The 23,551-nt window shown below is 48.8% G+C and overlaps 1 protein-coding gene across 2 annotated transcripts in view; it reads left to right on the top strand.

The window, feature by feature from the left end:
- Window positions 1–2,061: 2,061 nt before the first annotated feature.
- The window catches only part of NCF2 (neutrophil cytosolic factor 2), a 30,257-nt gene continuing 8,767 nt past the window's right edge, over window positions 2,062–23,551 (top strand). Inside the window, exons 1-10 of one of the 2 annotated variants that reach the window (XM_001490231.5) lie at window positions 2,062–2,579; window positions 4,410–4,492; window positions 11,203–11,311; window positions 15,871–16,005; window positions 16,904–17,011; window positions 18,534–18,593; window positions 20,015–20,058; window positions 21,581–21,722; window positions 21,946–22,014; window positions 23,021–23,096. In XM_001490231.5, coding sequence (XP_001490281.1) covers window positions 2,406–2,579; window positions 4,410–4,492; window positions 11,203–11,311; window positions 15,871–16,005; window positions 16,904–17,011; window positions 18,534–18,593; window positions 20,015–20,058; window positions 21,581–21,722; window positions 21,946–22,014; window positions 23,021–23,096 — 1,000 coding nt within the window. In that variant the 5' untranslated portion in view covers window positions 2,062–2,405. Of the gene's footprint in view, window positions 2,580–2,742; window positions 3,999–4,204; window positions 4,493–11,202; window positions 11,312–15,870; window positions 16,006–16,903; window positions 17,012–18,533; window positions 18,594–20,014; window positions 20,059–21,580; window positions 21,723–21,945; window positions 22,015–23,020; window positions 23,097–23,551 lie in introns of those variants that run through there. The other variant, XM_070267855.1, reaches the window with a different exon arrangement.

Genomic DNA, 23,551 nt, shown 5'->3' with positions numbered 1-23,551 from the left:
CCGGTCTTCCTCAGCAAAAAGAGGAGGATTAGTGGCAGATGTGAGATCAGAGCTAATCTTCCTCAAAAAGGAAAAAAAAAAAGCTCAGTCTGGCTGCTGTGTGGGGTATGGATGGAAGGGCAAGAAGATGTTAGGAGACTATATATTCATCCATGAGCTGATGGTGGCTTGGCGACAAGAGTGATAGAGAGAAAGGGATGGATGACATTGTTAGTGCTCTGGGGGACACAAGGATGGGGCAGTCCCAGGACTTCCTCCTGAGGTATGCAGTGTGCTCGAGGGGCTAAGACACATGTGCATGCATAACTCTGCCTTGGTGGAGAGAAATTAAGTGCCCTGTGGGAGTTCAGAAGAAGGTCAGATCATGGGTTTGGGGACTTGTGTGTGTGGGGGGGGCCTGACTTCAGGGGGGCTTCTGAAGGAAGGTGTGCAAGGTGGGAAGGTTTGAAGGCTCTGCAAGGTGGATCAGAAGATGCAGGCCTGGGAAGGGCAGCACAGGGAGAGGAGCCAGCGTGAGGAACTAGCTTCTGAGCCTAGGAGAGGAAGGAGCAGCAGCATTTGTAGGGCTCTGTGAAGGGGCCTTCTGGAAAACAAGGCTAGGAAAGTCACGGGGGTCAGCTTACCGAGAGTTCTTTCTGGCAGGCTAGGATAATCAAATAAAAAGGGGGCCAAAAACGTTTCAATAAAGTCTAGCTTAGCTACAAAACCACTTAGTTTCCTTAGGAATAATCAATGTGCTAATGGAGCTATGATTATTTATTCACTGGATAGACTAGCGTTATCCCTTCCTGCCATCACTGCCACTGCAGGTCACTGGCCAGTGATTTCTGATTCCTTTTTGGAATACAGCCCCTCATCATTTATTGAGTACTGGTGCTAGGGATCCTAGAACGAAAAGGCATGGCTCGAGCTCTCAAGGGGTCTGAAAGTTGAGCAGATGAAGAGATAAACTGCAACAAATATAGGTAAATGTTTGGGAAGAGGTAGTACAAAGGAGGAAAAAATTCTCTCTGCTACCTGGACTTTGGGGCTAGATTTCAGAGAGGTGGTGACATTTAAGTGGACCTTGAAGGATGAGTAGGAGTTTGCCAGGCAAAGAAGTGAGGTGGGGAGTCCTCCCACACACAGGGAACAATCTACAAAGACACAAGTCTTCTCAGTTCTCACTCCTCAATCCTACAAGCCCAATGGAATGTACAATTTTTTTTTTTTTTTGAGGAAGATTAGCCCTGAACTAACTGCTGCCAATCCTCCCCTTTTCCCTGAGGAAGCCTGGCCCTGAGCTAACATCCGTGCCCACCTTCCTCTACTTTCTATGTGGGACGCCTACCAAAGAGGAATGTGCTAACTTGATCGCTGCGCCACCGGGCCAGCCCCTGGAATATACATTTTTAAGTTTTCTTTTCAGGCTCTTGGGAGAAGCTTGGTGATAACTGGTGAGTTCTTCCATTTGCTACAAAGCAAGAGTTGGCATCTAAAGTATTTGACCCTCATAAACATGCATTTTACGTAATATTAACAGAAGTCAGGATTTTAGTAAGTGAAACTGGTCATACCCTCTACTCCCAATTATTCCTCAAGGAGGTTTTACTGATTTTCACTTTTCCAGGGCAGCAAGGAAAGGAATCTTAAATCTGTATTTTTGGAGACTGGTAAACACATCAGTCACCGGTGGGACCCCTCGTCTCTTCAGTTGTTCAAAGAAGGATGGAGACGTTATAATTCACTGTCGTATCTGTCTCCTGATTTTGGCATTTGCAGGAAATTGGTCCCCTCTGAGCTTCCTAAGCCTTCATAATGTTATCTCAGACTCAGATGGGCACCCAAGACCATCCTACCTCAGAAAGGTGTTAATTGCTGATTTGAGCTCAAGATAAAAAAACAAACACATCAAGACTGTGGATGAGGTGATGAGAAAGTGAGCAAGGAATTCGTTTAAGACTGAAGAGTACTCTTCTCTCACCCAACACTGTCATTTAAGGAGAGTGTGGAAATCCAGGCCCGGGGACCTGCCCTGACCTGCCGAGTTTGCTCTGACCGGAAGCTGCTGCAGAGGTGGAGGACACAGAGGACCAGCTGCGTGACAGAGCAGAAGCATTTTGGGGAACTGAACCATCCCAGGCAGTATCTGAAGTACTTCCTCCCTCCTACAGGCTCCACCCCCCACTTGCCCTCTCTCTCTCTTTCCCTTTCTCTCATGGCAGGCTTAGGCGTCAGTTGCTGAAAAGTGGGGACATTTCCGGATGTCTTTGCAACATTGAGAAGTTGTCTTAAGAGAGGCTGCACCCCATTTGAGCACCAGGCCAGGAAAGGAAGGCCTGAGGGCAGCCCTACTCGGGGAGACACCTGCTGGTCCTCTCCCAGTCTCCTGGCAGCACTCACCGCCTCCTGGTTTGCATCTGACCATGTCCCTGGCTGAGGCCATCAGCCTCTGGAATGAAGGGGTGCTAGCAGCAGACAAGAAAGACTGGAAGGGAGCCCTGGATGCCTTCACCGCCATCCAGGATCCTCACTCCAGGATTTGCTTTAACATCGGCTGCATACACACAATCCTGGAAAACATGCTGGAGGCAGAGAAGGTGAGTGGAGGGGCCTTTGTAGTAAGTGGTTCCCAGCCCTGGCTGCACCTTAGAAAGAACAACAGCTTTAAAAGAACAAGAGCTTTAAAAGAACAGAAGCTGCCCAGGCCCCACCCCTAGACATCCTGATATAATTGGCCCGGGGAGGGGCCTGGACAGCCATAGGTGTTGAAAGCTCCCCAGGCGGTTCTACTGGGGAGCAAGGCTGGGAACCACGAGCTGTGGGTTATGCTCTCCTTTCTTCACCGATGCATTCAAATCATTCTGGAATCACGCTTTAATACCTTTATGAAGACTCCCCTCGTTGTGTTTCCTTCTTTGAACTGCTGACAACAAGATCTCCATCTCGTTGCTTTGCACCTGATTTTAAAGCACCTCTTTTGGCTTTCCAAGAATTTCTCATGTGAGCTTTGCCTGCACAAGAGACTAAGAGGAGTCACTTAAGAAAAATAGGTTGCATCTCAAGTGACAATTCTGATCAGTGATGTGGGGCACTCTTTTAAGGATTCTGAGGCTAGCAGAGGAAGTCATACTGTGATTGTTTGATGATCTCTGCCAAGGGCATGGTGTGGGATGTCTTAGCATCTTTTTCAAATATTTTTTCTCTCTCATATTCCCAAGTATGGGGTTGAGTGTATCAATAATCACTTTTGGATTGGTCCTGGTAAGCAGAAAGGATATGGAGTTTGGAAGCAGAAGATCTGGGATCAAATCCCAGCTCTGCCTTTCTCTGGATCTTCCGGCTTCAGCAAGTCATGTAGACTTCTGGTCTCAGTTTCTTGAGAGGTTAAACATCATGAGGATTAAGTGAGACACCAACTGTGAAAGTGCTGTGTAACTTCACACCACTATGTAAATACTAGTTCTTATTTTTACCTTTTACTGCCAGTCTTTGCAAGAAGGTGTGGACAGATAACTGACTCCCCAGCACCCTCAAAGAGCCAGTTCCTCCCACAGCCATCCTTACTGTGACCAGCTGGGGAGCCAAGAAGAGGGAGGAGAGAAGCCTCTTGGAATGCCTGCACAGCCTGACAAGTCCACCTCAGGTCCAGGGTGGGCCGACAGGAGCGCCGAGGGCCGCTGCTGTTGGGCTGGAGAGAGGACGGCGGCCCCCACCTTTTCTCAGGGGCCTGCCGAGGGGCTGACTCTGAGCACCACCGATTCCAAGGGCTGTTGGAGACGAAGTGCATGGAAGTGTACATTGTCGGGGAGAAGAGGTTGACAATGCGGGGCAGCTAGTCCGAGTGCAGGGATGGTGCGGGGATGAAACGGGATGCTCCTTGGCAGCAGTGAGCTGCGTCGCCCCTGGAGCACCCTCAGCTGCTCACTCCCCCGCCTTCCTCCCACTGCTCTGGATTTCTCCTGGCGTTCTGCTGCTGCTGGCCTTCTCCCTCTCTCTGCCTTTCCTTGGTTTCCTGCGTGAGTCCTTGCTCCTGGCATTTTATGTGCATTCCTAGTTGTTATTATTTTAATTGTATAATATTTATATAATGAATTTATATAACAAACAAACATAATAATAATGTATATAACATTTTGCTATTTTCATATTTAACTACGTTTATGTATTATTTTAATCCTGTCAGTAATCTTGAAAGGCAGATATTAATATCCCCATTTTACAGAGGAGAAAAATAAAGTTCAAGGAGATTACAGAAATCACCTCCTGCCACGCCACTAGGAAGTGACAACACAGGGCATTCTCACCCTGGCCTTCTGACATTCAAGACACCAACAGTTCTCAGGTCCCTTCTAGCCTCACCCTCTGGCTCATCTCACACCTCACCACCACCTGGCTCCTCAGCCACCTAAGGGCCCTTCTCTCCGCAGGCCTTTGCTGCAAGCATTAACCGAGACAAGCACTTGGCGGTGGCCTACTTCCAACGGGGGATGCTCTACTACCGGATAGAGAAGTAAGCGGTCCAGTGTCGTACAAGCTGGGGAATTATGCAGAGAAACCCAGAGCGGGTCTCAGTGCTGCTAGACTTGGCGTTTGAGAGGTTTCCTCCAGCCTCTGTAGGGAAGCGTGACTGGACCTTCTTGGGGCAGTTGTGCAATAATTAGCACGAGGCAGAAGCCCTCGCTGGGGAGGGAAGGCAGGCCTGTGACTGGTTGTAACCCAGCTGTGTCACAGCTCACCATGAGCCTATGTAACACTACAACCTGGTGTTCAGCTGATGTGGTACCCCACAATCGTCCCTGATGGGTCGTAGCCTGGGAGGTCCTGGTTGCAAATATTTTGGCCATCAAGGGAATACCCATGGTGGTCTGCTACCAGGAGGGATTGAGCTGTCGCACAACGAAGATTATCCCGAAACCATGGGAAACCCTTGCTTCGTTCTTGCAGTGAAATCCATTCAGTGAAATCTAATTCAGACATCAAAATGAGAATATGAACTGCTAACATTCTATGTATAAGACCATATTAATAAATAAGTAGCATATGTATTAATACAGAAAAAAGTTCACAGTAGATGTTAAATTTAAAACCAGATTTCAAAACTGTATGTATAACATAATTCCATTTCTGGTTCCCAGAATAGTCTGGAAAGCCATAGACCAAAATGTTGTCAGCAGTTCTTTCTGGGTGGTGAAATTGTACGGATTTCCCTTTTTTTCTATCAGCCTATCTGTATTTTTTTTTATGTGTTCACAGTCAATACAAAATAATTAGTAAAAACATAAATAGAAAATGCAAGTTAATGTCAATTTCCAGTCCCCTGCCCCAAATACCCCAATAGCAAATAACAAGGAAAAACCTTCTGAGCATCAGTTTAAAATATTTTAGGGGATGGCAAACTGGCCCTTTGTAGAAATTCTTACATTAGTGTGCACAAGTTCTAGGGAAGAAGAATTTGGCTCAGGCTAATGAAGAACTTTCAGAAATGGTTGGAGCATGGTGTGAAGAGTGTGTGTTTGTATCTGTGTGTGTGTGTGCACACGCACACGTGCAAGCAGCAGGTGAGGCAGGGCGTTGGCGGGGCAGAGGGGAGGCTGCAGAGAACGTCCAGGCATTGGGATGGTGGCTGGGCTCTGATCCTGTGCAACTTCGAAAGACTTTGGTCCTAGGGTTTAGGATCAAAGGTGCTGTGCTCAGCTGTTGCTAGGGGCAACTACAAGCCGCTCAGAGGACTTCCAAGATGTAGATACAGTCAATTCTGAGAATGAGGATGAGCAGAAGTGAAGTCTCCCCCTCCCCCCCAAAAATCCCCTTAGACACAGAGGCAATCTGGGGATAGACAGCCTGGGATCCAGAGAAGATAGCAGGCGTTTATCTTTCAGGGGCATCATGCCTGTCTTCCTTCTTAACATCCTTCTGCTTCTCATCCGTCTTCTCTCATCCCCTAGATTCTCCAGATGTATAGGATATGCAGGGAGGCCTGGGCACAAATCCTGTAGTTGATCTTAAATCTCAAAAGACAAACTCTAAGGGCACCCTTTTTTTTAAAGATTTTATTTTTATTTTTTCTCCCCAAAGCTCCCTGGTACATAGTTGTATACTTTTAGTTGTGGGTCCTTCTAGTTGTGGCATGTGGGATGCTGCTTCAACATGGCCTGATGAGAGGTGCGATGTCCGCACCCAGGATCCGAACCGGCGAAACCCTGGGCCGCCAAAGCAGAGCGCGGGAACTCAACCACTCAGCCATGGGGCCGGCCAAGGCCATTCTTTAATTAGCTCTAACAGTCTATAATGAGGAGAGACAACTAGCGAAGAGGGAAGGCTCCCAGAAGAAATTTCTACGTGAAAATGCCCGGAAGTGCCAGACTCTGAAAGGCTCAGATTTTGAGTGAGTCAGAAAGATCTAGGAATAAGACTCAGAATTCAGAATTCCATTAGTCTGTGATCGATAATCGTTAAATCTGAGAGGAGTCTTCCAAATGGTATCTTTAATTCAAAACTACCTTTCGAGGAAATAATATAAATGTAAGGCACTATTCTCCACCCTGAGCTGCCTCCTTTTCTTTCGTTCAATCCATAGGCACTGGTGTCCCCTGTCCCAAGGATCTGCTCTTGATCCTTTTCCCTTTTATCACCATAAGAGTGGTTGTTAAATGGTAAAATTTATGGGCTATCTTCCCAGAAAAACACACACGAGCACTTACCTTTTATATATATATATATATATTTTTTTTTTTTTTGAGGAAGATTAGCCCTGAGCTAACTGCTGCCAATCCTCCTCTTTTCCCTGAGGAAGACTGGCCCTGAGCTAACATCCGTGCCCATCTTCCTCTACTTTCTATGTGGGATGCCTACCACAGCATGGCTTGCCAAGCGGTGCCATGTCTGCACCTGGGATCCGAACCAGCGAACCTCAGGCTGCAGAAGCAGAACGCACACACTTAACTGCCGTACCACCAGGCCGGCCCCTGCACTTACATACTTTTATGTGCAATTTCAAGGGGTTCAGTGTCCCCTGAAAATCAGTACATGAACCCTTAGGGCTCCCACTCTCTGCCATGGTGTTGACCTCCATCCGTAGCCAATCAGCTACTAAATCTCTACTTGAGATCAACTCAGAATGTCTCTTTTCCTAAACCCTGTCAAGTTGACCTCTTAATCATCTCTGAAATCCACCCCTGTCTCTCCATCCCCACCAGCACTGCCCTGGTTTGGACCGTCAGTTTTCACCAGGACTATTGCAATCACTTCCAAACTGATATCCCAGCCATCAGTCTTGTCTTCTCCGCCCATATTCCACAGTGGTCTTCTTAAAAAATAAATGGGATCTGCTTAAGAACTTCCAGTGGCTCCCTTGCCTGTTCCCATGTGGTCCAGCCACTGCCCGCCCACTCACTCGTCTGTGCGTTTGCCCAGCCACACTCAACCACTAGGGCGGCAACCATTCTCTTTTCTGCCTCCTTTTATAGCATCTGTCTACTCTGTGACAGATATTTGCCTGTATATTTGTCTCCTCCACTACTCTGTGAGCTTCTTAAGAGAAGAAATCTTTATTTATTCGCTCTTATGTTTCAGTATCTAGCAGAGTAGTTAATAAATTCTTATTGAATTAATTAAATGAAAGCAAGCAAAATATAGCCTCTACTTTAAGGAACTTATAAATCAAAAGTGGGGAACAGGTCACAAACACTAGTAACTATAACATAAGGCAGACTGGGGCAAGTGCTATAAGAGATATTTTTAAATAAGTGCCATGGGGACCTAGAAAAACTACTTCTTAATGAGTGGTTTGGGAAATCCTTCAGATTACAATCGGGTTGTTTTAGGGTGATAACGTTATGGGTGTTTTTTCCTCTGTTTTCCCCACTCTCCTGTGTTGCTCTCCTGTCATCACACAGTTCCACAGAACAAAGTTAGGGTGCATTTCTGAGAAGGCAGATGGTGCCTCAACGATGACTATGAGCAGCTGGTCCCACCTCTCAGATCTCAGCCTTGTCACCCGAAAGGGGAAGGGAGATCTAAGCTGTGCTTCAGATCCTGGGCCTTATGAATCCGAGGGCCATGAGAGTAACAGCGAGACCCTTTAGATGGGGCTGGCCCCGAGAGGTCTTTTCTCTTCTGTCTTTGGAACTGGAAAGGGCAGGGCCCCCAGCCCCTGTCATAGGTGTCTGACATTTTGACTTCCTTTGGCTTGCTAAACTGCTCCATTATCCTGGATACAAGTGTATGAGCAGCAGGATTCTAGACCGAGTGGGGAGTTAGCACCGGAAGGATCAGGAACATCAGTGGTTACTAAGAAATCTTTACAGGGAGTATGACAAAAATGAGGATTGTAAATCCTCTGCGCTCAGAGCTGGTGAAAAGGCCCAGCAAGGTTGCCGCTGCGCTGGTGACCTCCTGCCTGGGGGGGAGCGGGGGCTTGGGGACCAGCTCAGCCAAGGCTCTGGTGGGGTGTCAGGGGGATGTGGGCGTGAAGAAAGTACTGGCGCCCAGCCCAGCAGAACCCTGCAGGAAGCTCCAGCACCTTGGCCTCCTAGGGGACGCTGTGGGTTCCAAATGGCACCAAACAGAACCCCCGAGGAAGGGCTGGAGGGAGGGAGGGGCTGCGCCGCATGGCCGCCAGGGCTCAGGGCTGAGTGCTATTTTGGAATTTTCATACTGAGCTGATTCAGACCGCATGCAGCGGGGAAACAGAGCCGTGTGTCAAAGTGATGCCCCAGGGGGGCAGCTCCTGGTAAACAAGTTGGGAGCTGAGGAGCGGCCTGGGGAGGCAGTCAGGGCGACGCTTTTAAAGATATTTTTAAAAATGGACATTTAGTAGGGGCACCCCCACCCTGTTTTTAACACAAAGCAAGCACTTTGAATAATTTATCAGGTCTTTCTCTCTCCCTCCCACTGGGCCCAGATCTTTAGACATCCTGATGGACGGGAGAGCTATGAGCAGGATTTTGTTGGGCTCACACAATACCAGGTAGACACAGGTGGTGTTACTTCACAGCTGAAATTCATCTGCTGAGCCAGCTCGCCAGAGGAAGGTACATTTGTAGGTTAACGCTGACAATCTTAAAGCGCACCCCCAGAGGACCTCCAGCTATCTCACAAAGGGGCCGTGCAACACAATCGAAACTGTATCTAGCCATGGAACAGGACACCTGTGTTTCTGCCAGCCCCTCCTTCTTGGCTCAGTGAATCGAAACCAGTCCCTCAATCTAATCTTCCAGCTTAGAAAGAAGGAACAGGGATGCGTACTGTCTCCCCCTTCACAGAAATGCCCCAAAGGATCTGGAAATTTCCTTTTCAAGTCAAGAAGACTTGAAATGCTTCTTGCTTCTTGAGGAATGGCCTGCATGCTTTTAACAGGTTTTACAATCATCTTTATTAACAAGGACTCGTTGGAGAAAGCCATCCTCCTGTTTCAAACCCAGGCTGTCTTCTCCCTTTACTCCCACAGCCACTGCTGCTGTGGGAGTTACTTCTAACCAAACGATGACAGAATTCCAGCTTCCGCCCCAGCCACCCTGGGTACACACTCCGTAGGGCTCTCTTGGCCACCCTACCCTTCTCATCAGCTCAAGCTTTCCTGAGATCAGAGTTCCAGCTTCTAGAACCGTGTATTTTTATCTCCTGACAATACCTAATTCAGAATAGAGCTTTAAGGAAGCATGTCATAAACGACTGGTATATTAATTTCATTGTCAGAGTTTTAGAGCCGGACAAATAATATAATATTAATAATAGTGAACTACGTGTGTGCCAGGCACCATCGTAAGCACCTGAGTGCTTCCTCTCATTTGTTCTCACAACAGTCCTGTGAGGCACGTTCTATTATTATTCTCTAATTCTAAAGATGAGGAACCAAAGAGAAGTTAAACAACTTCCCCTTTGTCACTAAATAGTAAGTGGCAGAGCCAGGACTCAAGTCCATGTGGTTTTGACTCCAGAAGTCAGATCCTGAACGACATACTAGAAAGCTCCTCGTATTATATGATCCTTGAATATAATATGCTCCTAGTACACAACATGCTCCTTATATTATTGACAAGGAGCCTGAAGCCAAGGAATCAATTTGTCAGGGCCTCCCAGCTGGTGGCAGAGCTGGTGGATCTGGTCCCCGTCTGTTGGCCTCTGTCCTGGGGTGCCTTCACTATACCACATCACCTCTTGAGGGTCCCCCCCAACCTGTGTGCAAATTCCAGGCTTGCCTCCAAGAGAAACCACCCCTGGCAGCTCTGGATCAGACAGTGGCCAAGGGACTTTCAGTTCAGTTGCCTGGGTGGGAGCCACAACCAGACAGCCAAATTTGTTCCTGCCAGGCCAGGGAGCCGGGGGCCGGGGGATAGCTTGATTTTTGCTGCTCTCACCCCCTGCAGCCCGGCAATGGCTCCCTCCCACCAGGGCCTCTGTGGAGGTCAGGGGCAGGCCAAGGAGCCCTGGGCAACTTCCTCAGGAGTGTGTGTCCACGTCCTGCCCACACCCCCATGGGCACTATTGATGAGGTCAGCCCCGTTCTCTGCCACAAATCCCACAACAGCAGCCCTGACGCACGTTGAGCCAGTCAGCACAATGCCAATCCAACAAGCGAAAGGGCAGTGCCAGGAGTACTGTTAGAAATGCCATCTGGCTTAAGTGGTTGCTTCTTTTTTTTTTTTCCAAAGTGTGTGTGAGGTGAGGGGAGGGGAGGGGAGACTAAGAAGGCCACAAAACCAAGAGCTAAGTTGAACTCCAAAGAAGTCAGAGGAGAGGGCTCTGGGCAGGAAGGTGATGTCGGTGGTTGTAGGAAGGGGCCCCTCAGAGCTGCGTCAGGCTGGCCTGGCCTTCTGGTGGGGAGTGAGAAATGAATCAGCTCACAAGACACAGGGGCCAGCAGGTGCTGGCTCTGCTTGGAGCTCCTGGGGGAGAATGAGGGCACCATTGGAAAGTGACAAGCCGGTCGTCAGAGAGGTGGGAGCTGTATGTAGTCAACAGAGAAGAAAATAGCTGGCACCACCTGAGACTGTGGGGCACTCAGTGTTTCTGGGATGCACAACCCCAGGGGGCACCTTCCCATTGAGTTCCATGGAATACTGGGCTCAGGGTCGGTGAAAAACTAGAGCAGGTCAAAAGGGATTGGAAAGGCTTCTTGTCCCAGTGAGAGGGATGGGGAAAGGGAGGCAGGCACACATTTTATTCCGCCTTTATTCCTCCATGCCCTCGAGAGGTTTATTTTCTCCCTCTCTCCTGCAGATATGATTCAGCTATTAAAGACCTTAAAGAGGCCTTGACTCAGCTTCGAGGGAACCAGCTGATAGACTACAAGATCCTGGGGCTACAGTTCAAGCTGTTTGCTTGTGAGGTAAGGAAAGAGGGCCCAGCCTGGGCCGGAGTCGTGGGTAGTGGCCGAGGGGCAGCTGGCGGTTCAGATGCACAGTCAGCTGTTGACACTTCCACGAGCTTGGAAAAGGTATTTCGTCTCCTATGCCTTGGGACTCAGATTTTCCCTTAAGAAAAGACTCAGGTGATTACTCCAGGATCATCGTGGAGTATTCAGTTACCTTAGGGCACTCATTTTATTAATGTGAGGCTCAAAGAGATGTAGAAATGAGCTTGCTGAGCTCTCTGAAGGGAGGCTGGACACGACTGCATTGGCCTGTGAAAGTGTTCCTCATAATTTGCATAATTCAAATTGACAAGTTATTTGCACAGCATTATACTAACAAATCCAAAATCGTAGGTTCACTATCCATGCAGGGCCTACTGTAACCTTGTTCTGTGCCCAAATTACAGACAATGCTCTTTGCGATTAATGGGTCAGACTCATGTACTTGATTGATACCCAAAAAGAGAGTGAGGATAATTTGGCACAAGTCTGTCCCCTCTTGCTCAAAGAACTTAAAGAACAAATTTAGGAAAGGTTTCCACAGAAGGACAACTTATTTTCTGTATTACCAAAAGGGAGAAACATGACTGGCTTTGACTTCGCAGGTTTGTGAACTTTTTCAACCAACCCTCCCCACTCCCGTCCTATCCTCCAAATATACACCAGTGGCTTTAAAAACTAAAACCCCTGTAAATATTGTAGATCTTTATTTAGAAGAATTGATGAAAAAAGTCCCATTGCTTTAGTTTCTCAGGCAGGAGAAGCCGAATGTTCCCAGGGTCACTGGAGGCTAATAATAGAGGCCACAGCTGCCCAGGTCCCTTGGGATGTGTGTCCCCTTCCAGCCATGCAGCAGGCTAGCAAGTTACTTCACTTCTCACAGTCTAGGGAAATGAGGCTTTGCAGTGGGAATTGGCTGGCATTTGGCCAGCTTCTGGAGTAGGGTTTCTCCACCCTAGCACTATTGATATGTTAGACCAGATAATTCTTTGTTGTAGGGGCTGTCCTGTGCATCACTGGATGTTTAGCAGCATCCCTGGCCTCTACCTACTTCATGCCAGTAGCACCCCCTCCCCCAGTATGACAACCTGAAATATCTCTAGACATTACCAGTCACCTCCAATTGAGAACCACTTATGTAGGTTAAAGGCATGGGGAACCAAGAAGCTCCAGAGAAAGATCATGCCAAAAAGACATCAAAGCAGAATTCTGTGGGAGGAGTATTTCCCCCACAGTTGGAGTTGAAATGACACAGGGGCAGGAAATAGTGGCTGTGTGGGCCGCTCCACAAGTGAGGCTGGACTTTGAGGGTTGGAGGCCTTTCTGACTCATGGGACACCTTCAGTCATTCCCTATTTATGATGCCACCCCTCCCTTCCCACCAGAGATAACCCTGGCTTCTGAGAAATCACACCATCTTTTGAAAAGAGTCTCATGCTTTTTCAGTCACTAAGTCATAAAACCCGTTGTAGGAAAAGGTCTTAACAGAAGATGGCTGAGACCCAAATAGGAAGTTTGAGTTCTCCTTTCTTCTTGCACACATGGTCAGGGATAGTCTGGGTCAGCCAAGCATTTATGCAGAAGGAAACAGCTCGTTGAAGCTCAGAAACAGGCCCAGCTGGAAGGAGTCTAGATCTCTTCTGGGCTTGGTCCCGGTCCCCATCAGCCAGCACTAGCCACTAACTCCATGGAAACACCAATCCCCGCACCCATCCATTCTTGCCTTGATACACTGTTCCTTTTATCTGGATGAGGCCCTGAACCAAATCATGGTGTGGGTGGATGACTGGTATAGAGGAGAAATATATTAGTTATCCATTGCTGGACACCAAATTACTCTAAGACATAGTGGCTTAAAACAATATCATTTATTATCTGACAGTTTCTGGGGTCAGGAATCCAAAAGTGGCTGAGCTAGGTGGTTCTGGCTCAGAGGCTCTCATGAGGTTGCAGTCAAGACATTGGCCAGGGCTGCCATCATCTGAAAGCTTGACTGGGGCTGGAGGATCTATTTCTGAGGTAACTTACATGTCTGGCAAGTTAGTGTTGCTTGTTGGCTTGAGGCCTCAGTTCTTTGCCACATGAACCTCTCCAAAAGGCTGCCTGTCTTGTCATGACATCAGTTGTCTTCCCCTGAAGAAAGTAATAATCCAAGAGAAAGTAATGCAGAGTGTCAATGTCTTTTATAACTTAGCCTCAAATGTCACAGCCCCTCGTTTCCATAATATCCTATTGGCTGCTCACGTCAGCTCTATTGGATGTGGGAGGGAACTACACACGAGGGTGAGTACCAGGAGGTGAGAATCACTGGGGGCCATCTTGGAAGCTGGCTACCACTAAAAGCAAGGACTTCAGAATCAGAGAGATAGGAATCAAATCCCATCCCAACACTTAGTTGTATGATCCTAGGGAGGATATGTGTCATTTCTGAGCTTCAGGCTCCTCATTATCTGTAAAGAAGGTTTCAATTCTTATCTCATACACATTCATTAATCAATTCATTCGTTTTTGCGTACATTGATAATGCCTGCTAGTGTCAGGCAATAGGGGTCCAGTGGTCCACAAGACAAGGTGTCAGTGCTCAGAAGCCCAGTCACGTGTAAGGTGAGATGGTAAGGTTAGGGTAAGAGAACTGCGACAGAGGGAGTATGGAAGCACAGGAGTGAGGCCCCTCACTCAGATGGTGGTGGGGAGGGTTAGAGATAATGCAGATAAAGTGCCTGGCCCATAATAGGTGCTCAGTAAATGGTATCAACAATCATGATGATGATGACGATACGATGATGACAACAATGACAATGATACTGCCTCCAACAGGCAGCACTGATTTCCAGGAGCCCAACGTTTTTCATAGATTTAGCCTTGTGATTCTAATCACAAAGGATCTCCAGATGGCATCAGTCTGCAAAACTCAGCCCTGTCATCTTCCCCCCAACCGTGTGGCATTGTTAGTTTCCCCGAGAAGGCCTGCGAGACTCGGGGGCGGGGGTGAATGCCCTTCTTTTGCTCAGCCTCCCAGCAAGTCCTAAGATAGTACTGCAGATAATGGTAATAATAGTAATGAATATTGTTTGAGCACCCACCATGTACCACACAACTGAACTCCGTGCTTTGTGTGAATGATTTCATTGATTTCTTACAACCATCTAGAGGCAGGAAACGTTATTGTCACTATTTTACAATGAAACTGGGGCCACATACTAGAAAATAGCCCTGAGGTACCTGTGCTGTTCACCTCTCCACTGTACCGCCTCTGCGTGTTACAGCTTGGAAGACCAACAGTGCCCTTCTCTAGCTGGGCCTCAATATCCCCTCTCTGAGGCCCTGGCAACAGGCCCTACTGCACCCAGGGCTTCCGGCTGTGATGCATGTAACTTTCAGCTGTGAAAATCTTGCAGCAACTCCTGGCTGTTCAGCTCATTCTTCACACATGGCGCAGGGAGCCCTCAGAACCCGCTGCACTGTTGTTAAAAAGAAGGAAAGTGCAGGCCGGCCTGGTGGCATGGTAATTAAGTTTGTGTGCTCTGCTTTGGCAATCCAGGGTTCACAGGTTTGGATCCTGGTCACATACCTACACACCACTCATCAAGCCATGCTGTGGCAGCCTCCCACATACAAAATAGAGGAAGATCAGCATAGATATTAGCTCAGGGCCAATCTTCCTCACCAAAAAAAAAAAAAAAAAAAAAAAATGGGAAGGAAGGAAAGTGAACCCTTTTTGTTTGTTGCCATCTTGATTTTCTTCTGCTCTCTGTTGCTTTTTCATCTTTGCTTGAGAGTCCTTTTTACTTCATTTAGTCAAGTGGTTTTTCTTATCTTGCTGAGGCACCAAACGATTATTTGCTTCTATGTGTAAGTTGTGAAGTATAATAATAAAACAAACACTCATGAACCTACCACCCAACTCAAGACCTGGAAAATTAGGACTATTGGTGAAAGTGCCACTTCCTTCCTCCAGGTGAAGTGCCGCCCTGGCTTTGTGTCAAGTCTCTCCACGTGCACTGGACTTTTGCCCACGAGCTTTCCTCATGCCCATATGACTATATCACAGTCTTGTTCCTCCTGTGTTCTGGGCAGGGTTCTGTTGGTGCTGGTGCAGGACAATGCATCTGGAACTTTCTTTCTCGCCACCCTACCCTTGTCCAGTCTTTCAGCCTAGGCTCAGTGGCAGGAGCTGGTCTTGGAGGCCACATACGTGTATTTTATTCACAACTCTTCAAGGGTCCTTGAGCACGTCACTCTTCTTGATACTAAAACAACACAATAGTTCTTGTCTTCTCCTGACTGACCTGGTTGTTGAAAGAATGCACACGATATTGGATTTATGCGTTACATGCTGTTGTCTTAATACCATCCTTGTGCTGGACATAACTTGGTAGCAAGATGGATTGTATTATATTTTAGATATTCCCAGGACAGCTGGGAAAGGGAGAAATGTCGGCAGGCGACACTCCAGGAGCACACATGCAAGCTGTTCCTCGGTTCTTAGATTTGGAGCAGCCGCAAGTTTTATGTTGTGGTCTGTGCTTTTCTAGGTGTTATATAATATTGCTTTCATGTATGCCAAGAAGGAGGAATGGAAAAAGGCTGAAGAACATTTAGCATTGGCTTCGAGCATGAAGTCGGAGCCCAGACATTCCAAAATTGACAAAGCCATGGAATGTGTCTGGGTAAGTGTGCTGGTGATATGGGCCGGGGAAAGGGTTTCATCGGATTTTTAGTTGTTTCAGTGGACATATGGATTGAGAAACCATGAAAGTCGTGCTTTGACTTTCTCTGAGCTCTGGGTAACGCTGGTCTTGGGGTATAGTTCCATGTGCCGTCTTGAATCTGGAAGTGCCTAGAAGCCGAGGCCCAGAGTTTGGGACAGCAGAGCCCTGCCTCACGTCGCCCGCTGAGTGGGGTTCCTTGGCAGCACAGGGGACGCGGGAGGCTGGAGGCTGGAACCGGGCACGTGAAGGGGAAGCTATGCCGGCTTGCTCAGCACTGAGTCCTCGCAGCAGCATGGCACAGTGCCAAGCACATGACGGGCTCTCAGCAAAAATGTATTGGTTATGTGAACGAATGGTGAAAATTATCCTCTGTTTGTCTGAGCACATTTGGGATGATGACGCTAGTTTTAAATAAGGTTTTTAGAACACCAGGAACAAGGGGGCTCAAGTCAGTTTTTGTATGTCTGTCCATGTAAGCAGACAGCAATCCCAAGAGAGCACTGTCATGGGCCTTGCTTGGGTCCTGGGCCACCCTTGTGGTTGTGGTACCTCCTGTGCTGTGAGTGACAGCCCCACCCCGGCCACACAGAGAGGAAGAGGGGTGCCTCCCCAGGAAAAGAGGGGGCTGGGCAAATAACACTGACAGACGTCCACACAGCCTCTCATTATAAGATGAAATTGAAACCAACTGTTCCTACCTTGGATACCCGGAAATAGTAACACGTTCAGTCCTTACAAATTTTGAAAAAATACTGTCGTGAGATTATCTTGATGGATCTGTTCAGTGAGGGAGGCAAGTAAGGCATCGTAACTCCCATTTCACAACCGAGGAAATACTCTGTTCTCTGTGTTATAGAAACAGAAGCTGTACGAGCCGGTGGTGATCCCTGTGGGCAGGTTGTTTCGACCAAATGAGAAGCAGGTGGCTCAGCTGGCCAAGAAGGATTACCTGGGCAAGGCGACGGTAAGTGGGACCTCTCAGCTTCCCCTGAGTCTCCCATGGCCTGGGCCACGTGGAGCAAGGGGAAAGGGACTGTTGGGAACAGGGCACCCACCTGGGGTTGTGGTCTGGTTGACAGCGAGAGATGGTTTACAGTGTGGAGGTCTTGCTGAAAGGTGAGCAAATGCTTTATTTTCTCCAGGCTCCTCTCATTCCTCCCTTCCAACCTGACCCGGGGTGAGAGCCCCAGGGTTACTCACAGGTGCTGAGTCCTGGGGTCTGAACCAGTGGAAAGAAAACGACTACAAGGTGCACTAATGTGGAGAGAACCTGTTAGGGAAATGGACCAACATGGCATCCTCTTGGCTTAATGCTCCTCGTAGTCTCACTTCCACAGCCAATGATTAGACGACTTTTTTTTTTTTTTTTTTGAGGAAGATTAGCCCTGAGCTAACTGCTGCCAATCCTCCTCTTTTTGCTGAGGAAGACTGTCCCTGAGCTAGCATCTGTGCCCATCTTCCTCTACATTTTTTTTTATGTGGGATGCCTCCACAGCATGGCTTTGCCAAGCCGTGCCATGTCCATATGTGGGATCTGAACCGGCAAACCCCAGGCTGCCAAAGCGGAACATGCGAACTTAACCGCTGCGCCACCAGGCCAGCCCCTAGACTTCTTCTTAAACTGGACTCTTTCTGAATCTGGGTCTCAAATTCTCTCAGAAATTATCCAAAATGAGTCAATAGTCCTCTTCCCAAACTGCACTTGACTCTGACACATTAGTAGGGCTGAAGTTGCCTACTGACAGGATAGCTGGTTGTGGCACAGTAGTTCAAGAGAGTTCCAGAGAGCCTGGGTTAGTGGAAACACCCCACTGTCCATCAATTGATGAATGGATAAACAAAATGTGTTATGGCCAGACAATGGAATATTACTCAGCCATAAAAAGGAACGAAGTACCGATACAAGTTAAAACATGGATCAACTTTGAAAACATCACCCTGTGTGAAAGAAGCCAGATGAGAAAGCCACATGTTATATAACTCCATTTATATGAAATATTTATAATAGGTAAATGTACAAAAATAGAAAGCAAACTAGTGATTGCCAGGTGCCAAGAGGAGGGGACATGTGGACTAACTGCTTAATGGGTATGGTGTCTTCTTTTGGGGTGATGAAGATGTTTTGGAACTAGATAGAGGTGGTGGTTGCATAGCACTGTGATTGTACTAAATATCACTGCATTGTTCACTTGAAAACGGTTAATTTTATATTATGTGAACTTCACCTGAATAAAAAATTCAGAAAAAAAAATATACAGAGAGAGCCTGCTGGAGTAGTGGGGGTGGGGAGGGAACTAGTTTCTTCAGTGGCTGGAACTTCTAACTCAGAGGGTCAGCATCCAATCCTTAGCCACTGTCCACTTCTGGAACCAGACGTCAGTGAGAATGGATCTAGGGTGTGAGAAAGGAGGGAATCTTGGGGAAACCCCAGAAGGGTGAAGAAACAGTGCCGGCAGAACCCTCACGCCCTCCTTCCTCGATTTCAGGTCGTGGCATCTGTGGTGGATCAAGACAGTTTCTCGGGGTTTGCCCCTCTGCAGCCACAGGTGAGACAGTCCTGTTCTCCATGGATCCAGGTCTCCAGAGCTCTCTGTGAAACATCCAACTGGGGAGGATATTGGTGCCGCACCACCTGCCTCATTTTAAGGGCTCCTTCAACTGACCTCTCAATGCTGCCGAGGGATCTGCCTGACCGTCCTCATCACAGGGCCCAGGACTGGTAGGGAAGAAGGCAGTTTTAGGTTGAACCTCTAGTCCTCAGAGACTAGCCCTCTTGCTTCCCCTCAAATTCCAGTCTTCACTTCTCTAAGTTCTAAGAGAGCTTCTGTTGATGGTCTCTACTGAAGCCTCGACTATTCTCTCAGAAAATTGAAATGCAAGCTATGGAAGACTTTTTAACAATGCCTCTTCTGGGACACAGGGGCTAGTAGGGGACTCCCATGTGGCCTGGGGCCTGAGGCCCTGGGCTCTCCTGGCTCCATCCATCTGCCTGGGGCAGAGGATTCCCCCGGGAACACAGGCAGGGTGCCCAGAGTGAACCATTTTTCCACCCAAGCTGGGCTCAGAGAGATGGTCCCAGGTGGACTGGATGACAGTGGGTCTAGAAATGCAAAGGCAGAGCTTCCTTGTGAAGGGGAGCGGGTTAGACAGGCTGAGGAAAATTCGAGCTCTGTTGCAATAGAGCTATGATGAGCAAGGACGTGGGTCAGCCCCAGCAGAGGGAGGGTTTTCCGAGTGTGGCGCCTCCACTCCAGTCTGCACACACCTGGTCACTTCCGAGAGCGGTGCTGATGGTCTGTCAGGTGAGAACCATGACTGCTGGCCTAGAATGTGACCAAGGCTGGGGCTCTGGAGGGTGAGAAGAACAAAGGGGGTTAGAAGGAGATTCGAGATTCTTTGATCTCCTTCTTCACAATAAAGTCAAATAAAGCCTTGCAGAGGTCCCTGGGGCTTCAGAGCAGCCAGAGAACTCCAAGAGGGGGAAGAAGCCCAGATGACTAGACTCCATGGTGGTCAGCGTAGAACGGGGAACAGACATTGAAAGCAGATTCTTGCCTGGTCAGTGGATCTTGAGTGGATTTTAAATACCCACAAGTGTCATGTGATATAGCAGACATTAATTATAGAACAGAGCTTTTGGAAACTGTCCCAGGAAAGGGATGGAGCTCAAGGTCAAAAGCACCCTTGTGACGCCATGTTGCTCTGTGACAGCTAAACTTCTCCAGAAACCAGGTCTGGCTCCAGATGAATTGCTGTGCTGGTGAAACCTGTACCCAGGGAGCTGGTGGGAGGTGTTATTTTCCAGTGTTTAGTCAGGGTGCACTGCGCCCTCTCCCTAGGCTGTGTTCTGATGGAGCCAGCAATGCATTCTTTGATTTTCTGGTCTGGAAGGAGTCTCAAATTACCACTAACAGTCTGTTCTCTCTCCCCCTCCTTCCCTTCGTCATTTCTCCTGAATGTTCGATAGGCAGCTGAGCCTCCGCCCAGACCCAAAACCCCAGAGAGCTTCAGGTGAGTTAGATTTCGGTCGATATGTGGAATATCCAAGCTCCAAGCCTGAACTGCTGCCATACAGCGGCTGAGAAGATGAAGCTGGGGTCAGGGTCTAAACCTTCTGTGATGTAGCCTAGCGTGTGGGTTCCTTCTGCTTTCAAGGTTAGAATGGAGTGACAGCGTGGGGGTGGGAGTCTCGACTGTGGTAGGACTGACCATGGGGGCCTGGCCACATCTACGTGGTGTCCTTGTGTCCCCAGGTCAACATGCACAGTCACTCCTATAATGAGGGACTGTTGCTGAAGTCCAGCGGCGTCCCATGAACACAGCCCCTTGTGTTCAGAGCACTGGCCTCTGGTTGGAGAGATGTTTTGAACCTACTGCAGGCCCCTCAGAGGAGGGGCAGCTGGAGCTCCCTGGTGTCAGGCGAGCAGAGTGAGAAGCTAGAATGGTGGCTCCTCTCCTGTGTGGGCGTTTGTCAGTCCCTATGGGCACAGGTTTTTTGAAGAAAGAGGAAGGATTCGAGAAAGAAGTCATTCTTCTGTAAGAAGAGAAACAAAGGATGGCATAACCTACAGCTTTCTGACAAATTTCCTCTAAGTAAGGAAGCAAGCCCCACCTAATAAAGAAGGTTTAAAAACGGTGAAGAAAGTACCAAAGCAGCTATAAAAATGAGGGGGCTGATTAGCTCATTCCTAAACTGTCTGTCTGCTGGAGGAGTCTGTATCCCCTGCGTAAATAGACACGAGGTTTGGAAACAAAAAGAAGGGCTGAGGGAAAGTAACAAAGGGAAGCGTGACAGGGAACCCACCAGCAGGCCCAGAGTGGGTGGAGGGAGCGAGCGTGGAAGTCAGCGTGATGGGGCCTCCAGGCCAGCCTCTCAGTTACACATTCCAAAGTGGCACAAATGGGACGTCCCAGAGCCCTGAAGAGCTGTCGGTCTTGAGGAAGTGGTAAAGGGGAAATGACACTGCATAACAGTGGCAAGGCAGGCTCGGCACCTCTTTACACATCCCCCATCCTCCTCCCAGCCCGGCTCTGCTTCTCATCCTCTCCCCCATGTGCCTGATACGCTGGCTCTGGGTGATTTCTCCTCCCTACTCCCCATTCACCTTCTGCACCCAGCTGGCTCTCACCTCTCTTCCACCTTATACCCGTCCCTTTGCCACACGCACCTGATCCAACCCAGCTCAGACTTGGGAGCTGACCAAGCACACCCAGGGACCTTCCTGCTCAGAAGGGAAGAGAGGGCAAGCATTGCAAGGCCTTGTTGTCTAGTGTTGTTTTGTTCTGTTTATTTTTGACCCACTGCACGTATGGTTACGGGGCACGTTTGTGTGCAGTTTCCTACCTAGTCTTCTTGGGGGCCTGGGCAGGCAAGCACCCTGCTCAGGGTCACATAGGCAGTTAGATGTGGAGTTAGAGGGAGCCTGGAGCTTGTCTCCTGGCTCCAAGTCCACTGTGCTTGTCCCTTAGTGCCATGGGAGGGGAGGCGGTCCAGGCTAGACAGAGGACAGGATCTTGTGTCCACCTCCTGCAGGGCTCTGGAAGGGGAAGCTCACCGTGTGCTGTTTGGGTTTGTGCCTAAGACACCAGAGGAGCTCCAGGTCATGCCGGGGAACATCGTCTTTGTCTTGAAGAAGGGCAATGATAACTGGGCTACCGTCATGTTCAACGGGCAGGTATTCAGAGGACCAGGGGGTGGTGTTTTTGGACACGGGAGATGGCAGATGCAGATGGCAGAGTTTTCTGAGGGGCAGTATCTGCTACCCTATTTGCAGACCAGCTACTTCCTTTGGGCTGTACACCCATCCCTCCCCCATGTCTCTGGGCTGTTCTATGGTGTGGGTACTGATGAGCACATCTTTATTTTCCCCGTTCTGATTCCGTGACGTTGCACTGCAGAAGGGGCTTGTTCCCTGCAACTACCTTGAACCAGTTGAGCTGTGGATCCATCCTCAACAGCAGTCCCAGGTAATGTAATACCAAGGCCTGACGCATTTCCCTCCCGCATAGACAGATCTCTCCACGGAGGGGAGAAGAGCAGTATGAAAGAGGCACTGTCATAATCACTGAAGAAAGATTCCCTAGTCCTGGACCTGCCTTAAGTTGGCACTAGCTGTCCAGAGCTGAACCTGGGGATGAAGGAAAAGCCCAGATGTGCTGAGTGGATGCATCAACAGGACCTATTGGGCCCACCCACCTCTATGATTCTTCCTGGAGCGGGGTGACTTGACCAAAGCCTATAGTATATGAAGGTTAGGTCTTCCCAGATGTGTATTCTTTACTCAAAAGAAGAATAGTCAATGTGTTGGCTGGTGAAATACCATGAAAAATTGAGGTCTCCTTTAGAGCACTGAATCAGAGGAGAGCTTACCAGCCACTGCTTCTGAAGCTGCTACCACCCCCTCCATCACCCCTCAAAGGCCTGCCCTTCGCTGCTGAGAGGTCTTTGTTGGATTTGAGGAGACATGTTGATGTCTGATGGCAGTGGAACCTGTCTCTCTCTAGGCTGCAACCAGTTGTCCTCTGTGTTTTGGCCCTCCCTGATCAGTCACTATATCTAGATGACTTGAAAAGTTTTAAATGTCATGCAAATGAGAAGTAGAAATTTTCCTTTGAAGGAGCAAGATGTGGAGTGAGAGGGTGAGCTAAGACAAGAGCTCAGGGGCCTACCCCATCTCCACTGGAGTCCCAGTGTGCCTGAAAGGGGTGATTAGGCAGCAGGGGCCTTCTGGGTGTGGCTTAGGATTCTCATTTCTACTGTGATTTGTTTTCACCAGGCCAACCCTGCCTCCCCTTTTAACCAACACTTCCCTTAGCCTCCCCTGAATGTCACCACCACTCCAACTTTTAGGAAGTCATTTGCATCTGGCTCCTTTCCATGGAGGTCTGCAGAGTCTCCCCCCGCCCCCACTCCTACCCTTGCCTAAGTTCTGTCTGCATGAAGGTTCTCACCGTCTCTTCCTGTCACCTCCAGGAGGAACCTTCCCCAGAGTCCGATATTCCAGCTCCTCCCAGTTCCGGTGCTCCCGGAAGGCCCCAGTCAACGCCAGGTTAGTGTCCCTGGAGCAACATCCTAGGCCTGGGCGCAGGAGAGCTCCAGGCTGCTTCCTGATGGAGAGTTGCTCTCCTAGCCTTCCAGAAAATTTCTGTTTCTTCTCCCAGCATGCCACTCAGCTTATGACCACGCAGACCCAGAGCCCCCTCTCTCCTGCACCACCCACCCACAACATAGAAAATAGATGCCCTTTCTCTCTACCTGCTCCAGCACACTCATGGGACTAGGGTGAAGTAGCTGATTTCTGGAGGGCGGTGAGTGTGCCAACTCAAGTAGTCACCAAACCCCTCCGTCGTCAAGTAGTGAACCCAAGTCCCATGAGGAGAGGTTGAAGTAATTGCACAAGTTTACCTCAGAGCGGGTGGAGTGGCTCTTTTCAAATGTCTGAGGGGCTCTATCTGGAAAAGAAACTGCTGTGCAGACCCTCAGGGATGAACGAAGGACCAAGGG

Source organism: Equus caballus, chromosome 5, assembly GCF_041296265.1.
Source record: "Equus caballus isolate H_3958 breed thoroughbred chromosome 5, TB-T2T, whole genome shotgun sequence".
NCBI lineage: Eukaryota > Metazoa > Chordata > Mammalia > Perissodactyla > Equidae > Equus > Equus caballus.
This window is presented reverse-complemented; position numbering and strand designations above follow the sequence as displayed.